Below are 17,541 nucleotides of genomic sequence, written 5' to 3'. Positions count from 1 at the left end.
AAAAAAAAAAAAGAGCCCACGAATTATTCCCCATGGCTTCATACTTCACACAGTCGCACAACAAAACTCAAACAAAAGCATTCACGACGGCAGCAGAAGTTCATGAATGGAATTTTTTTTTTTTATCAGTGAAGAAATTTTATCAAAGACAAAGAGGCATCAAGCAGATGTCATTCAGTCACTGCACAGATGAACAAAAAATTAAACAAACACCAGTCAGAAGTACATTCAGGAAATCAAGAACAGGGAGATCCCTCTTGGACAACCCGCAATGCCAACTAGAGATCATGGAAAACAAGTGATCTTTAACAGCCTGCAGAGAAGAAGCCGTCCCATTGAAGGCCCTTCTGTTTCTTTCTTTCCAAACCGCCTAAAAAATAGCAAGGGAATAAGAATAAGGGCTCTCCTTTTGAACTTCTTGTCACGGATCCCTTTCCATGCCCAAATCTTGCTCTCAGCTGATGTTGCAGTCACCCAATTCTGATTAATCAAGGAAATGACCAAACTCCAGAGATTCCTGGTCCAGGAGCAGTGGAGAAGAATGTGATTTACAGATTCAGCTTCTGTGAGGCACAGAAAACACCTATTCACAGTATAGATGCCCTTTTTTTTAAGGCTGTCTAGGGTGAGGATCTTCCCCAAAGTGGCCTCCCAAGTGAAAGAATTAATCGTAGAAGGGGCTGCGGTTTTCCAAATGGGCTTCCATGAATGGTATGTTTTGACCATTTAGGAACAAAAAAATTTAAAACAATGACAATGCCAAGTCGATTAAAAGAAAAGGAGATACATAACATGATCAAGATGAACAGGTCCAACTGTCCAAGTAATGTAGTACATGAAACAAAAAAAGTGTAAGTAAAACAAATAGAAATATGATATAAATATATATAATGGCAATTTTCATACCAATCTTTCATCATTTTCAGTTCAAAGCCATCAAATTTGTAACCTCACACATAATTTCATAACAGCATTCTTTTTTAAAGAGGAATAATATCATAAGAGCATTGCCAGACATAATCGTGGAAACAGCAACTATAGACTGCCAAAATTATTCATGGTATCAGACAAAAATGCAACCTGTACCACATTCTGGTTTCAAATCTCATGCTGTGTATGAACAATCAAATTTAAAAGAAAATTAAGAGAGAAACCACAGAAAGGATACAAGAGTTCGAGGATCACAGTCTCACATTCACACTGGATGCATGTTAAAGAAATTCCAGCAAAAAATATCCTCGGCCAAAGACTAAAGAGAAGCAAAAGGCAATTCCCTCTCCCATGATAAATTAGATATGAGAACATCTGCTTTAAAAATGCTAGCACTTCTTTTCAACAAAATAGACCAGACAATAGTGAAAGTAGGATGATCCCACAAAATCTTAAACTATTTCCTTCACCAAAAACCCTAATACTTCAAAGAAACAACTCTTCCACAGTATATCTGGTCACAAACACAATTTTGCTCAACAGGGATTTTCGGGTGTTCTATTTTTGCTGTCATTGGGTTATTTGGCTGGAAAGAAATACCCAGATCTTTTGAGATTGTGGGTCATCTGTAGATTTATTTGGGTCAGGATTATGTTTTTTTGCTCATTTAGGTTTTTTTATAACAAAAAAAAAATCCATTAAAAAAACCAAATAGAAGGGCAATAATTGAAGGATGACACATCACCCAAAAAACAACTAACTATAATGCTGCCCTCCAATGCCTTAGAAGATGGGACAGCAAAACCCCCACAAAAATTGCAAAATGAATGTGCCTAAAAAGCAGCAATAAAGTTAACTCTGTCTATCAGCAAAGGGGGTGGAGTTGTCTGATCCTTGAAAAAGCTTTCATTCCTCTCGAGCCAAATAGTCAAAGGATAGCATACACCACACATGTTCATAAATCCCTCCCCTCCAAAATCTTACTAGCAAGAAATCATTTGTATTTTGAGGAGCACTTCAACAAAGGTCCAAAACAAGAGAAGAGTGTTCCAAAGTTAGCTAGCCACCCAACAACCAAAGAACAAGGTGAACACTAGTCTTATTGGACTCACAGCACAACATACAAATATCTGAGCTGATGGCCTTACAGGGTATTCTTGCCGGTACTAGTCATTTGTATTAATCCTGTTAACAGTCAGATGAAAGCATGGATCTTAAAAGGAACCTTCCCCTTCCAATGACATGATACAAATGAAAAGAAGTGGGGTTGCAGGTTTCAAAATATTAATGAAGAAACACTTAGAAGAAAAGGAACCCAAAGAATACATTTGAGTATTCGCTAAAAGGTTTAGGCGAACAGCAATGCAGCTTTTTCTGGAATTCGACACGAATGGCTAACTCTTTCAAGCCTTAGGTTTCTTTTGTTATTAGCTTCTTCTATTTCTTTTTTCGTTTTTAGAGGTTTCCTCAACCTCTTTGTACATTCTTCTTCCTTAACAAATTTCTTTTTTCTAAAAAAAAAATTTGCTCATCATTGACATTTAAAAAAGAAAAAAACAAAAAACAAAAGATACTCACCTATCCTGAGGTTTGACAAAAAGACAACGACTTTCCCTGAGGTTTCAAATATCCCATCGACCTCCCAAAAGGTTTACAAAATGCATAGACCTCCCCTGAGGTATGGCAAAAAGACACAAACCTCACCTCAACAGTCTTGTCCTTTTGTAAAATACAAGGAAAGGTTCGAGTTTTTTTAGCAAACTTTAGGGGAGGTCCTTGGAATTCTTGAAACCTCAGGGGAGGTCCTTAGAATTTTTGAAGCCTCAAGGGAGGCTAGTGTCTTTTTGCCAAACCTTAGGAGAGCTCAATGTCTTTTACCCTATAAAAAAAAATGTATAATCACACCATAATTTTTTTATAGAAAAAGAAAATATTCTCATTGAAGAGGAAAGAATGAACAAGAAGGGGAAAAAAATCCTCCTATAAAAAGAAGACACCCCAAGTAGACTAGAAAACAATCAAAATAAGACTGCCTTCCTCTCTCTCTGGAAATCCAAGGCACCCTTTAAAACCATCAGCTGCAAAAGACTAAAGAGCAGAAAAGTAGTGATCAGAATTCTTTCTTCCCAGAAAAGAGACATGCATTCCTTTCCATCCAAATTCCCCAAAAAAATGCAAACATGCCACAAGTCCACAAGATTAGACCATCAGTACTCTTCCCAAACCCTATAAAAGAGACGTAAAAATTTCTCCACCAAATCCAGCAATCCCAATCCTCCAAAATAGCAAATCAATTAGAACTCCCAAAAGAACTGGTAATGCATAAAAGATATGCGAAGCAGATTCTGGGTTATTACAACACAAGAAATAAACATCCAAAGATAACACCTTCAAAGGCCTCCTACAATCTCATACTTCGCAACAGATTGTTGGTGTTTTAACTCTTTTAAGAACAACCAACCACGTAAATGCCTTAATCTTAGAGGGGACTTTAAATTTCTAAATGAAACAATCAAGGGGGAAATATTTAGAAGATCTGATGCAATGGTGAATTTCACAAGAAGCAAGCAATGGTGCAACGTTTAAAATTAAAATAATAATAATAAAAAGAGTGATGATAATCTCATTGTCAACTTAGACAATACAAAAATGTCAGGAGATAAAACTTTTAAGTTGGCACCCATCAGATAATAATTAATCCTAGTATACCAAGACAAAAGAAAGTGAAATGCAATATACAATTCAACTAGGCGAGTAACAAACACCAAGTTTCCAATAAAATATAGCAAAATTTCTCAATTGAATATCTAATCATTTCCTCATTAATATTGCTCACAGTTAGGTTGTTACAGATATTGCAAAAAAATAAGCCTCCCTACTCATTCTTCGGTAATAAATATCCAAACTTCAAAAATTGGGCGTAAATCTTGTTATTCATCATCAATTCGACAATTTTCAACAAAATGAAAATCCATTTTAAAATTTTCATTAATCATAAAACAATCCAAAAAATATTTTGAAACATAAAGATCAAAATCCAATCCTATGAAGAAGTCCTTCAAAACACATCATATCACAAGCTGTATAAGCATATTTCTGCACTCTACTTCACCATTCTGCAACAATATTTTGCTTCTTAATCCTCCATGTGACAAGTTTAACACTGACAAAGATTCAATATACAATCTTTCACTGTTAAAAGCAGCCTAACTGGCATCGGGGAAAAAAATGTATTTTTCAAATGTCCTAATAAGTGATACACAAACCAGTAGAACAAACAAGCTAAAAGCATAAGCCTTTTAACTCCTCAACAGCTATGTCTACCTCAAGTATTTATCAAATGCACCAAGAGACATATCAATTCCCTCCAGGTCCCTGCCTTCCCTGGACTTTTCAAAAAATGAAAGCTCCTATTTCTTCAAACACAAAATGGATAACTTTGCTCTACTTTCAAACATAAAAAATCCAATCATTCCTTCTTTTCCAGACAACCTAGACACAAAGCACCCAAACAAGCTCAGTAAAACTTACAACCCATATCTCCAAGTAAAATGTGTGTCTACCTAAAAATTCAAGGGGTATGAAGACATTCAATAGATAGGCAACCAACTTCCAAGAGATGTTTGTAAAGATATCCCCATTATATACCCCAGAATAAGTCTAAAAATGTAACTCACTGTAATTTCTTTATCAGCAAAGGAACATAGAATCATTAGACATTACCCACCACAATTATCTGCCTTAGAAAATTGATTTTCGAGCCCAAGGTTTCTTCATAGCACTACAACCTTCAGGACACAACAGATAATTCTGATTCCATTGTGAATATTATCAACAAAGTCAGAACGCAACAGATAATTCTGAGCCCATTGTGAATATTGTCAACAAAGTAGTGAAACAACGTCCTTGGAAGTCTAAGAGACTCCTCTACCATGGCCCCTCAATCGCACCCCTCCATCTTTGCATAAAACTGCTTAGCGCTTCCCTTTATGATAAAAGGGAAATAAATTAAAATAAAGAAGGAAAAAATTACAAGCTAAAGGAGGGCCAGAAACCCTCTAAAAAATAAGTAAAATAATTTTTAAAAAATACAAAGAAAGGTAAATCAGAAAACCTAACACAAACCAAGTAAGAAACCCCTTCTTAAACCCTTGCCAGCAAAATTGATAGAAGAATTTAAATTAGCTAATTCGTGCTGACCCTCTCTCCCTTGCCTTTACCACAATCCAAATGAACTTCTTTCCCTCCAGGATCAGTCAACCATAAACACATCTTGTCCAATACTCCAACAAAGATTGAGCTTCAATACCATTTCCGATAACCACCCCCACTCTATTTTCAAAAAAAAAAAAGAGTGGAAATAAGGGTAGGCATAATTCTATTAAAACATGCTCAGTTGCCTTCTGCCCTATATCCTTACCATCATCTTCAAAGAAATTAACACATCCTAAGCCTTCAAGGGGAGTTGCATTCACTTGGGAGATGTCTCCAACTAAATCTGAGTTGGCCAAAACATACCCACAGTACTCACAAAATGCATCCAATCATAGTCGTCAAAGACACGCCTAAGCCCCTGCCTATGTGCCAGGTGCACTAAGGCAACCAGGCTTGCTCTTCAAAGGGGTTGAGACAAGATGGCCTTCAAGAGGCGCATTGAGGTGCAATGCACTGTGAGGCATGCCTCATGCATGCTTACTTTATACTATATTTTGTTTTCTCTTCTTTCAATCTCAGTCATCTTATTTGTGTGTCATAAAAATATATATTTTTAAAAAGAAAAGTGGAAAGCACAAAATAATATGTTATTTTATCAAGCATCTTCTGTCTTTCAACTATCAGCAACTCACCATTCTGCTGCTCAGAGTAGAGCTGCTCTCACTCTTGGAATTTCTACTCTCCCTTCACCTGCTTTTTTCCCATCCACATTAAGCTTTTCCCCACCACTAATTACAAGCTACTTCCCCACACTACAACCAAGAGTGACTTGAATATCCAAATTCTTAAGACAACTCTGATCCTCCTGACCCTCAACTAAGCTCCCGACAACTAACTTAGTACCTCCCTTATTATACGATACAAGAACACAAAATCATGTTATCTTGACGATAATATCTAGAGCCTGCAAAGAAGTTTTACAAACACATTTGCAGAAATATACCAATCAATTCACCATTGCTAATTAAAGACAGAAAAACTTCAAGACACAAAATCATAAACTTCCTCTGCGCCAGCGGCCCAGCATTGTAAACCAATCCAGGATAACACATTTGGTTCACACGTCACTTGTCTCCTCAATATTTTGTTCCCAGCATTACCTACTTCCAACCATCTCACTAGCCCTTATTAGGTCCATATTTTTTTGGAAAATAGAAGACAATTTATCAATATCCAAAAAGCAGAGTGCAAGTCTTCAAGGACAAGGAGTCCTCACTGAAGATACAAAGAAGAGAAAAAACAAGAAAAACAAATACATGTATTTAATTACAAAATTCATGCCTTCCAATCCCTTCTGAGATTAGAAAAGGATAAACCCTAAAAATTCTGAAAGAATGCACTCAAACAAAAGTAAGGAAGATCACTCTATCCCATCTGTGAGCAGGTTGTGCGACCCTTAAAAACTCTTACCATTCCTCTCTATCCACAAGGTCCAAAGAATGGCAAAGACTGCCACACCCCAAAAAACCTCTACCATTTTCGTTTTTGCCAAAAAGCTCTCCCACCTTCTGCAGCACCACCCACTCTCACCTGCATAAGAAAAGTGTGTGTTCCAAACCTGTGTTGCCACCCGGCAATGCACAAAGAGATATGCATCCATTTCACTTGCATTCACAACACATGATACACATGTCAGAATTGAGAGCCTTGTAGGGCCTTCTTCTCTGAAGCAGATCAAACATCTTAATCCTTTCCAGGATCGCAGTCCAGACAAAGGTCTGAATCTTCCCAGAAAACCTAGCCCCCAAAAGGATGTGGTTCCAAGAGAAGAAGTTAGGGACGGGATTTTCAGAAGATGTGACAAAGATTTTGAAATGAACATACCCAAAGAAACAACCTCCCACACTCTCTCATTCATAGGAAAGTAGGGAAGTTTGCTTAGGTCCATATGAACAAAGAAGTGCGCACTTTTTTTTCCAATCAGTAAAGAGAAGTTTTTGTCAGCAGGGGATGCCATCCCAAGATACAAAACATCAACCACTCTGTAGCGTGTCACAAACATCAAGGATTACATTATGATCATTAACAAGTAGCCCACTAAGCCAGCTGGAAACAACAGCGATCCACTGCTCTTTGCAACTCTGAAGCGGAGTAGTTGTATCTTTGAAGGCTCTCTTATTTCTTTACTTCCAAGCATACAAAAAGATGGCAAGGGGGATGAGATTCAAAGCCTTTCAATTCTCCTTGGTGGCTTTGGTGCCTTTCCAAGCCCAAATTTCCCCCTCCAATGGAATTTGCAGTAACACACTAAAATCCAGACAAGGATAGAACCATATTCCACAAGTTCCTTGTCCAGGGGCAGTGGAGAAGAATGTGATCGACTAATTTTGCATCAGCCACACAAAGAAAACATCTATTTGTGACTATAAGACACTTTTTCTGCAGATTGTACAGCGTTAAAATATTTCCACATGTGGACTCCCAAGCAAGAAAGGCAACCTTTGAAGGGGTTGTTGTCCTCCAAATATGAATCCATGGATAGTTGTAGCAATTTGTTCTCACTGGGAAGAGCTTCTTGTAGAAAGATTTAACAAAACACCATTTTTGTCCAAAGAAAATTTTGGTTCGTTGGGGATGTTTTGGTATTAGAAATGACAGAGATTGCTATTTGCTATAGAAGTCCGAGAATGCATGAAGTTTCCAATCTGCCACATTCATATTTCATAGTAAAAGGAATATTCTAGAAAATTCCCTGACTAGTTAATTGTAACAAGTTTAACATGTTTTTTGTGTCATACACACACACAACAACAACCAAGCTTTGACTCCCCCACTAAGTGGTTCAGCTACATCAATCTTCATCCGCCATTGTGCACAATCCAAGGCAATAATACAATATCCTCTAACAAATGAAGGGTTGTTAAATCTTTACCAACTAAGGCTACTATCTTACCCCAACTTACCCTGGGTCCAGCCCTCCCCCTCCTACTACCACTAAGATTAGCTAGCTCACTCCTCATTGCTGTGCTATTTGGGCTACATTGCACATGCCCAAACCATGTGAACCATCATGCTAAACCAAACTTATCACAAACGTGTTGATTCTTTAATTTTTCTAGAGTCATAGTGGTCATTCTAGCATTCACATTTCGGAAACTTTTACTTTTTTAATATGTTGTTTGTTCATTGCCCGAGATTCTAATCCATATAGCATAACTGCTATAGTTGTCATCATCTTCTACAATCAAACAACACAACTGAAGCATTTTTTCATTTTAACCAACCTACTATAACTCTATGTTAAATTTTCTTCAATTTCTCCTTCAACTTGCACAATAAATCCAAGGCATCAAAATCTATTAATGCAATTAAGTTCAATATTCTCCAATATTCCTCCTAACATGATTAAAATTAAATTTCATATATTTAGCTTGTTTCTACTTATCTTGTAACCTCTAAATTCTAAAGCTTCTTTCCCAAATTCTAAGTTAGATTCTACTCCACCTCTAATTTCATCAATCAAAACAATATCAGTTGCAAATAACAAATGCCATGGGACCTCATTTTGGATATTCCTAGTAAGTTCATCCATCACTAACGCATAAAAATAAGGATTCAAAGCATACCCCCTTGATCTACACCTATTGTGGCTGGGTATTCCCTATACTCTCCACACATAGTCCTAACTCTAGTCATTACTCTTTTGTACATATCTTTAATGGCATCATTACCTACTACATGCTCCCCTTTTTGCAAGAACCCACCATAGGACTTCCCTAGGTACAGTATCACAGGTTTTCGGTCAATAAAAACCATGGCAAGTCCCTTTTAGTTTTCCTAAACTTTTCCATTAATCTTCTTAATAAATATATAAATTTTATGGTGGATCTTAGAGCATGAAAACAAATTATTCCTATGAAACCCTCATCTCTAGTCTTTGCCTTTATTCAATTACCCTTTCCCAAATTTTCATTGCATGACTCACAAATTATTACAATTTTGAATGTGTTTTATTTTTTAATATAGGCATTAGAGTGCTTTTTCTACATTCATTGGGCATTGTCTTAGTTCTTATACTTGTGTTAAATAAATTAGCTAACTATAAAAATCCCTTCAAGTCTCTTTGTTTCTTTCAATAGGGTAAATCAGAGGGTTTGGAGGGTAATTCTTTAAGTCTCTTTTCTCCTAAATCTTTTCATCCACCTCTTAAAACCCCCCTTTTTCCCAACTTCTTCCCTTGGAATGACATTATTTGGAAGGCAAGTTCCTTTTATCATTTAACCTTTCATAAGGATGACTCAATAGAAATATATTTAGGTCTCTTTTCTCCTAAATCTTTTCATCCACCTCTTAAAACCCCCCTTTTCCCAACTTCTTCCCTTGGAATGACATTATTTGGAAGGCAAGTTCCTTCTATCATTTAGACCTTCATAAGGGTGACTCAATAGAAATATAGAACTAATACGCATGCTTTGCTACAGACAAGAAGCAACTGCAGGTCTCTCGGTCCTAGTATGTGCTCCATGTGCCGCAGAACAATGAAACAAATGTGCATCTCTTCCTTTGTAGTGACAATAGTAGTCCATCGATCTCTAGTATGCATGGGCATAGCCGATCCTTCAAAATCTCTCTTATTTCTTTCCCTTCAAACAGACCAAAAGATAACAAGGGGAATGAGGGGCAAAGCTTTCTTCCTCCCCATGCTAGAAGAGATACCTTTCCACACTCACAGCTCTTCTTTCAGTGTTCTGGCTGTAACACACTGCTCTCTGGTCAGAGAAGGATTTTGGTCCAGGAAGACTGAGAGGATGTGATCAGCAGGTTCACCACTTCCCAAACAAACAAAACACCCGTTAACAAAAAGGCAGTCCCCTTTTCTGCAAGTTATCCACAGCGAGAATTTCCACCTAAGTTGCCTCCTACACAAAGAGAGCAACTTTTGTGGAGGCTGCAGTTTTCAAAATAGGCTTGCAGGAAATATGCTGCAGGTTTCTGAAACTAGAAGATTCACATCTCTCTCTCTCTCTCTCAAATTTCCTTGAGGGATTCGCAACTTCACCACTGAATGAAATTCATATAAGCATCTAACATAGTATTAAAATGGAGATTAGTCAAAGCCATGATCCACAATGACTACGTCCGGGTCATTTGAATGTTAAAGAATAACAAATTTAAAGAACAAGAGGTAATGCATGTGAAGCTTCAAAGAACACTAATAACAATCCATTTTTTAGTCCTTTGATGTAAAACCACTGTTCTTATTTAAGGTTTATGTATCTTTTTCTAAGATTTTATTATTAGAACTAGGATCCAAAATTGTTCGCTGGCCTACTTGGTTGAATGTAACACCAATTCATGAACTGACAATCCCATTGGGACTAGCTAACAGAAGGCCTTGAGCCAGAAGTAATCTCATAAACCAATCACATCCCAAGAAAACATCTCAATATCATTTTATTTTGAGGGGAAAAAATTGCAGATTCATGTCCAGGTAGAAAACGACATTCAAATTAAGTTTGAGCTAGCAGATGCCCTGAAGGGAATATGGCTTCTGAATTGTGTTGTGTGTACACGTGAATCCAATAGTTATCCTTGAGGACTGCCACATTTTGTGTGAGTGCTAAAAGAGGGTGATAATGCATCCAACGATCACAAGTGGAAATGCAGATATTTTGAGGCAATAAAAAATAATAATATGAAGAACGGCAAGGGTTGAGAGAATATCTTCAGGAAAAAACACCATACCTTAACATTATTAAGTACTTCAAGCAACTTTTTTGGATCGGAACAACCATCTCGAAAATACTCAGCAATAGCAATGTTATGAAGCACCTGAAATATACATAAATAAAATCAAAAGAGATTTATACAGTATGCAAAGAAACAATGTGGAACTGCTACGAAACATGTTAGCAAGCTTATCACTTGCAATAATAATGTGCTCTTATCAAACTGTATTGACAACAAACAAGAATAAAAATCACATTGGTCCTCAGCCAAATCAAAATGCAGACCTGGAGCCTCAATCTCATTTTCTGTCTAACACTCACTAACTCTCAAAGAACTCTTTAACATTTTTTAACATCAAACACTTTGTTGTATATTAAAGGTCCAGCACAATCTAAAACATAAATCAAAAGTGCAGGCAGATGAGAAGAGATGTTTAAATTTTCTTAAATTGTTCAAGGAGGCTAGCTTTCAACATAGGGAATTTGACGGTCACATTAGAGATACATATTAACAAAACCATGTTATTTTATAAATAATACAGGTTCACACTACCAGTGGCTTTCCATAATAGTGTAGAACCATAATTCAGTCAAATAAGTAAACCACGCCTTCAAATCTAAGTTCTGATATTTGCCAAACAAAACATGAAAGTCATATTTTTTTTCATACATAATAAAACAAATCTATTAAATATAAGATATAATTACATTGGGATGGGAATAAGAAATCCTCTACAAAAAAACACCCAATTTTTAATATTTAAAATCCATTGGGGGCATTGCACTTTGAATGACAATAGACACCATAATTCTTGGAAAAACTGCCGCACAATAATCAAAAAATTTAATTGCAAAAGAAAAGAACTGAATTCTTATGAGACCTTCATCATTGTCCTACCCAAGATCCTACAAACCCACAAGATTATACAACAATACTAATACAAAAATTATTGAAATTATATTTAGGTTCCCTCTTCTCCATTTCTCCAAACAACCCAAATCATCTTGGAGAAAGAAAGGAATAATTGTCCAAAATTATTTTCTTGTATGTACTAGCAGGTATTTTTTTATTTCTCCAGGTATGAATGTTTAAGCAGGTGCAGAAAAGGGGTAGAGGGGGTATCAATTTTTCAATTGAAATTTTTTCATCAACTAACAGGAAAACTTTGTCAGGCATTTGGAACCTAGGATACTCCATGCTTCTTTTGCTTAAAGCATGACCAAAAGCTCGTAAGGCAGATTACTTGTAATCTTCGTCTTTTCAATCAATATCCATAGGGCTGGCAGATGCACTCTCAATCCAAAATATACAAGTTTTTTACCATATTAACAACATGCAGGCTGCAACCTGCCTCATAGATTTAAAACTGCATAAATCCACTTATATTACCAAGTACCAATGCTGCCACTCCTCATTCCAAAAGACACAACTGTTTTTTCCCTTTTTATCACCTGTCAGAGCTACACTTTGTCTCTTACATTAACAAGATGCAAGTATTGCTACTCTGATCCACATCCCAAACTTCCTGCTCATCCATCCTACCATTCTCATCATGGTTTCCCTTGCTACCAAATGTAAAGTAATTGAGTAAAGCCAATATGATGTGTTGTTAATACCTTTTCTAAATCGCACAAACCTAATCCCTTTCTCACAAGTCCCCACAATCAAAACTTCCAAGAAGATAAACTAATGAGAAAAATACGAAAAAAAAAAAAAAAAAACCTTGTCAAACAAGCTCTAACATGGGAATTCCTGTATTCTTCCAAGATTATCCAAGCCAAATAATGCAAAATATATACATCAAACAATATCTAACCCAAATATTATTATATCTTCCAGGAAAATCTGCATATTTTACCCAATGCCTGACATGATTCGACTGTTCAACTCTACAATATGTACGCACCAACAGACCATCCCATATCCAAATAAAGAACAAAAATCTAGCTTCCTGGCTGCAATAAATCAATAAAACTGGAATTCACAAAACTTGAGAAAAAAGCCAACATAACATGTTATTTATACCTTTGTCCAAATTACACAAGCCCAATCCTTGTCAGTTTACACTCACAAGTTCCCCAATCAAAACTTCTGAACAAATAAATTAACGCAAAAAAAAAAAAAATAGAAACCTATCAAACAAGCTCTAACACAGGATTTCCTATATTCTATCAGGATTATCCATGTCTAGTAATGCAAAAAAAAAAAAAAAAAAAACCCTAGCAAACAAGCTCTAACTTGGATATCATTATATTCTTCCAGGATTATCCGCATATTTTTATCCAAATTCAGCATGTAATGCCATACATGATTCGACCATTCAAATCTCCAATATGCAAGCGCCAACAGACTATCCCAATATCCAAATACAGAACAAATCTAACTTTACAACAACAATGAATCCATAAAACTGTACTCCGCAAAACCAGAACAGTACAAAATATCTAGAAACGAACCATGAAGCTGCATTGGGCACGAAAACTAGCAAATTGACCAATAAGTGGTCCCACGGGAACTAATGACAACTTGAATTTCAAAAGAAAAGATCAAACACTTCAATAAGTTGCCAATCGACAAGAAGCGCACATTGATCACAACCGAAATTCATGCGAGGAAAAAGAGAAACAATCACCTTCGGATCATCTTCTTTCTTCTGCAATAGCTGATTCAAAACATCAACGCACTCGGCGAACTTCCGCGACTGAAACAGCAGGCCAGCGTCCTTCGCGAGCGCCGCAGCAACGGATAGGACGCCCTCCTCGTCGGCCGGGGACCCGTCCCTGCTCGCAGCAGTCAGTGACGACGAATCTCGTGAATCCATCCGCAGATCGAGCAATGAGTAGTCGGAACAAATCAGTCGCAGCAATCAAAAAACCCTAGCTTAAGAAAAATCTCAGTCAGGATAGTCGGAGCATGCTATGGTCTCATTTCCGAGAGACTGAACTTCTTCAACCCTAAAGCCTTATATGCACACGCCGAGAGCGAGGGAAGGGGATGAAGGAAGAAGAAGAGTTGTGCTGATAGAGAGAGGGAAATGACTGAGAGAGATGCGGATAGAGAGCGAGAGAGAGAGAGAGAGAGAGAGAGAGAGAGAGAGAGCCTACTTTCGTGTTGGCTGGAGTTCAGTCGGGGGGAACGATTTTGGTCCGACCCTTGAGCGGCGTGACTATGCGGAGTTCATCTGTGTTAAGTCGGAGCCGTTGATGTGGATGAATCATTTCATAAAGGCAAATCAGACGGTCGAGAAATTTTAGAAGACCCTGAACGAAATTACTTTGGTGATATAGCCATTTTGATAACGGTGATCAGTGTGTTGATGAGCTAGGTTAGCGGTGGAACTTTTAGTTAAAGAAAGGGAAATGGAAATTGTTGTTTTTTTTTTTTTCATAGGACTCCAATATAATGATTTTAAAGATTATAATAAAATAATATATTTTTTTCAAAAATAGGATAGCACAGTAATAAATTTATGTAATAAATTTTGAGTTTTTTAGTTAATTCAATTCTATAAGAATATTTCAAATTATGAGAATAATACTGTTAATAGTTTGAAGATTTTAGTAAATAAAAAATTTATATACATTGTAATAGGCACAACATGTTAGTCATTTATAGGAGTAATAATAAAAATATAATAACTTTTCGCACAACAATGGTTAAATAAATTATTCAAAATACTTATTATTAATAGAAAATTACAATAATTCTACATAATTAGTTAACTATATGAAAACTATATTTAGTGGGTCTTCTCACGATAGCTAGTAATATGGTTAGGTGTTGTTGTTGGGTTGATTAGGAGCAAGGCTAATCCGTTCTATGTTTTTTTTATATTATTAAATGAACTATGCGTGGGACATCATTGTCCTCGCTTAGACTCAAGTCTCACTTGGAACTCAATAAATTTGGAAAAAAAAAAACCTTTAAAGGCCTACTTAGGTTGATCTTAGAGATTGTTCACTAGAAAAATGCATTGATCGTTACTTAGCAGAAGAAAATTGTACATATTGTAATAGAAATGAAAAGATCACGGTAAGAAAATTATACTGATTGTAATAGAAATGAAAAGATCACGGTAAGTAAATAGACTCTTATGCAAAATAAAGAATAAAAAATAATAGATAGATTTTTTTTTTTTTCTTTTTTTTGGAAACCTTCCTAACATTTTCTATTTGACGATACATCTTTTTAAAAATTAAAGTTAAATATTAATTTTGAAATATTTAGGCAAAATGTGAATTGTAAAAATTGTTGATAAAGTTTCTCATTAGGAGTGGGTATGAGAAGAATAGTCTTGGCAATTAAAGGCCTAGTACATGGTACCTAGTTCTTATAGTTGAGATTTAGTAAATTGCTACTTGTATTGTGTATGCCATATTTAGAGAGAGAGAGAGAGAGTGGATGTGTGTGTGTAATAGCACTTATAAGTTATAATCAATGTTCAATAAACCGTGATATAACACTTCACAATGTTCAATAATTGCCATATGACACGCAGGGGCTAATTAAAAGAAAGCGATAGTTATAAATGAAAATAATAATTTTGTTAAAGATACACATGGATGAGCAATTAATATTTAGCTTTTATGCTGGTGGACTTGGGATTTCATTGAAATTTAATGAGGCTGGATAGAAATTTGTGGAAAGTTTGTGTTGATGTAAGGGATTGCATTTCGTTGAGACACATTAATCGAAATAAATAAATGTGTTAATTTATAATATGGGGAAATGAATGGAAATTTTCTAGCAAATTGACTCGAATAAAAATGAATAAATGGACATTTTAACAGGTTTGTTTCAAATTTTTTTAAAACTAATTCTCTAACATTTTTCACTCGATTTTTTTTTCAAATATAAATGATTGTTATTTTCTCATGAGTTGTTTATTACAGTCTCAGCCCACTCACTCTACCCAATACATGGAAATTGAATGGTCCAAACTCTTTTGCTTTTGTCAATGAATTAGTAATGGCAAGACCTGTGATGCCTCGATGAAAATAAATTTTTATCTCAGTATGATGGAAAATTGATACTTCAATTAGAACAATAATAAACAAAAGAACACCTACTCGAAATACAAGCATCAAACTCAAGTTACAACAATGATACTCGAATTTAATCTTAAATTGGTTACTACCTATTTCAAACACAGTCTAATCTACGGATCAACTACTCGTATGATCCACTTCTACTATGTGGGTTACATAAGATAAGATTGGATGTTACTGCGACAGTGATCCTTCTTTGGTTTCATTATTTTCTTATACCCTATCCTCAAACTATTATCATCACTTTTTTCTATTTCATTTATACCTTTTAACTTTCTATTTTACCTCAAGTTTGTTAACCACGAGTCTTTCCTGTGATATGCAATTATCGTGATGATTGATTGCTACATTTGATTTATCACTTGTCCTCAATTTGAATAGGTTGTCATTCTATTAACAATGTGTTGGGTGCTTACTGGTTAAATTAAAAAATCTTAGAGATCTTCAATGTATGGTTGACATTCAAAAGTCATATATTTAAATTTCTATTTCAGTTTCAAGTTTTGAGCCTCGTCCTTACAAACCATATAACCTCTTCTTAATAAAACAAATATGATATTATTGTGTTATTATACTTTAATGTAATGGTTAATATTTATACACTATGTTGCGCTGAATTATTTTGATTAATTGATTATTTAAGTATCAAAAAAATTTTAATTTATGATTGTTGAACATTTTGGACATGAATTTAATTCAATGCATACTATTAGTAGGTTTTTTTATTGAATATATAATTATTATACACATATTGGTTTCACACATGATAAGTATATAACAATGATTATCTAATAATGCTTACCAGGATTTCCTAAATTCTTAAGAGCCTTACAATGCAAACCAAATAAAAATATTCTCACATGCATGCATTCCTCTCTCCCAAAATATTATCTCATGAGAATATTTTTTATGTTGCGAACCAAGCGCTCCAATTATTTATACTATCATTTGAAATTTAAATTGAACTCTAGATGTACTTTTAATTTGTATTTTATTTTATTTTTTTGGAAATATGAATTCTCGATATACATTAAAATTGTACATTTAATTATACTTGAATTCCTTTTCGAGTGACTATCTTTGAACATTTTAATTTTATATATATATATATATATAATTTGATATTATGTTTTGATATTTGAAATAAATTCATCATATTATATGTGATTATTGCTTATTAAAGCTTATTAATTTTTTCAGGAGGTTAATCCTCAAATTCGAAAACTTATAGGCAATTAAAATTTTAATCACACTCACAGAACCATTTCATTCAAAAGTGAGAAATTCAAAATTATTTGAATAATTCAAGACAATTAGCTTACACCCGAGAATGATTTATCATAATTTCAAAATTGGTAAAAATATATTAAAAAAATAAATTTGTATTTTTGAATCTAAAATAAAATATTATGTAATTCAAAATATATAATTTGTATATCATTTATTTTTTGAAATTGAATTAAAATATTATACAATTTAAATTTCATATTCAAAATTGAACTTGAATATTTTTGAATACAAATTTTATATAATTTTTTGTCATTTGAAATTAAATTAAAATATTATACAATTCAATTTGAATGTTATATTTTTATTGGTTGAAACAATGGGGAAATTAGATCATTTATACCCGATTCATATAGCAACTATAAGCATATATATATATATATATAATGAA

General features: G+C 34.8%; 1 protein-coding gene across 1 annotated transcript in view; it reads right to left on the bottom strand.

The window, feature by feature from the left end:
* LOC131157997 (uncharacterized) overlaps positions 1 to 13,967 on the bottom strand; it is a 28,475-nt gene extending 14,508 nt beyond the window's left edge. Inside the window, exons 1-2 of the mRNA XM_058112523.1 lie at positions 13,448 to 13,967; positions 10,831 to 10,917 (exon numbers count right to left, since the gene is read on the bottom strand). Of these exons, the coding sequence (XP_057968506.1) occupies positions 10,831 to 10,917; positions 13,448 to 13,636 (276 nt within the window). The 5' untranslated portion in view covers positions 13,637 to 13,967. The remainder of the gene's footprint in view (positions 1 to 10,830; positions 10,918 to 13,447) is intronic.
* Positions 13,968 to 17,541: the final 3,574 nt, after the last annotated feature.

The sequence above is a fragment of the Malania oleifera genome, chromosome 6 (genome assembly GCF_029873635.1).
Source record: "Malania oleifera isolate guangnan ecotype guangnan chromosome 6, ASM2987363v1, whole genome shotgun sequence".
NCBI lineage: Eukaryota > Viridiplantae > Streptophyta > Magnoliopsida > Santalales > Ximeniaceae > Malania > Malania oleifera.
Note: the sequence above shows the minus strand (reverse complement) of the source record. Positions and strands in the feature narration are given on the sequence as shown.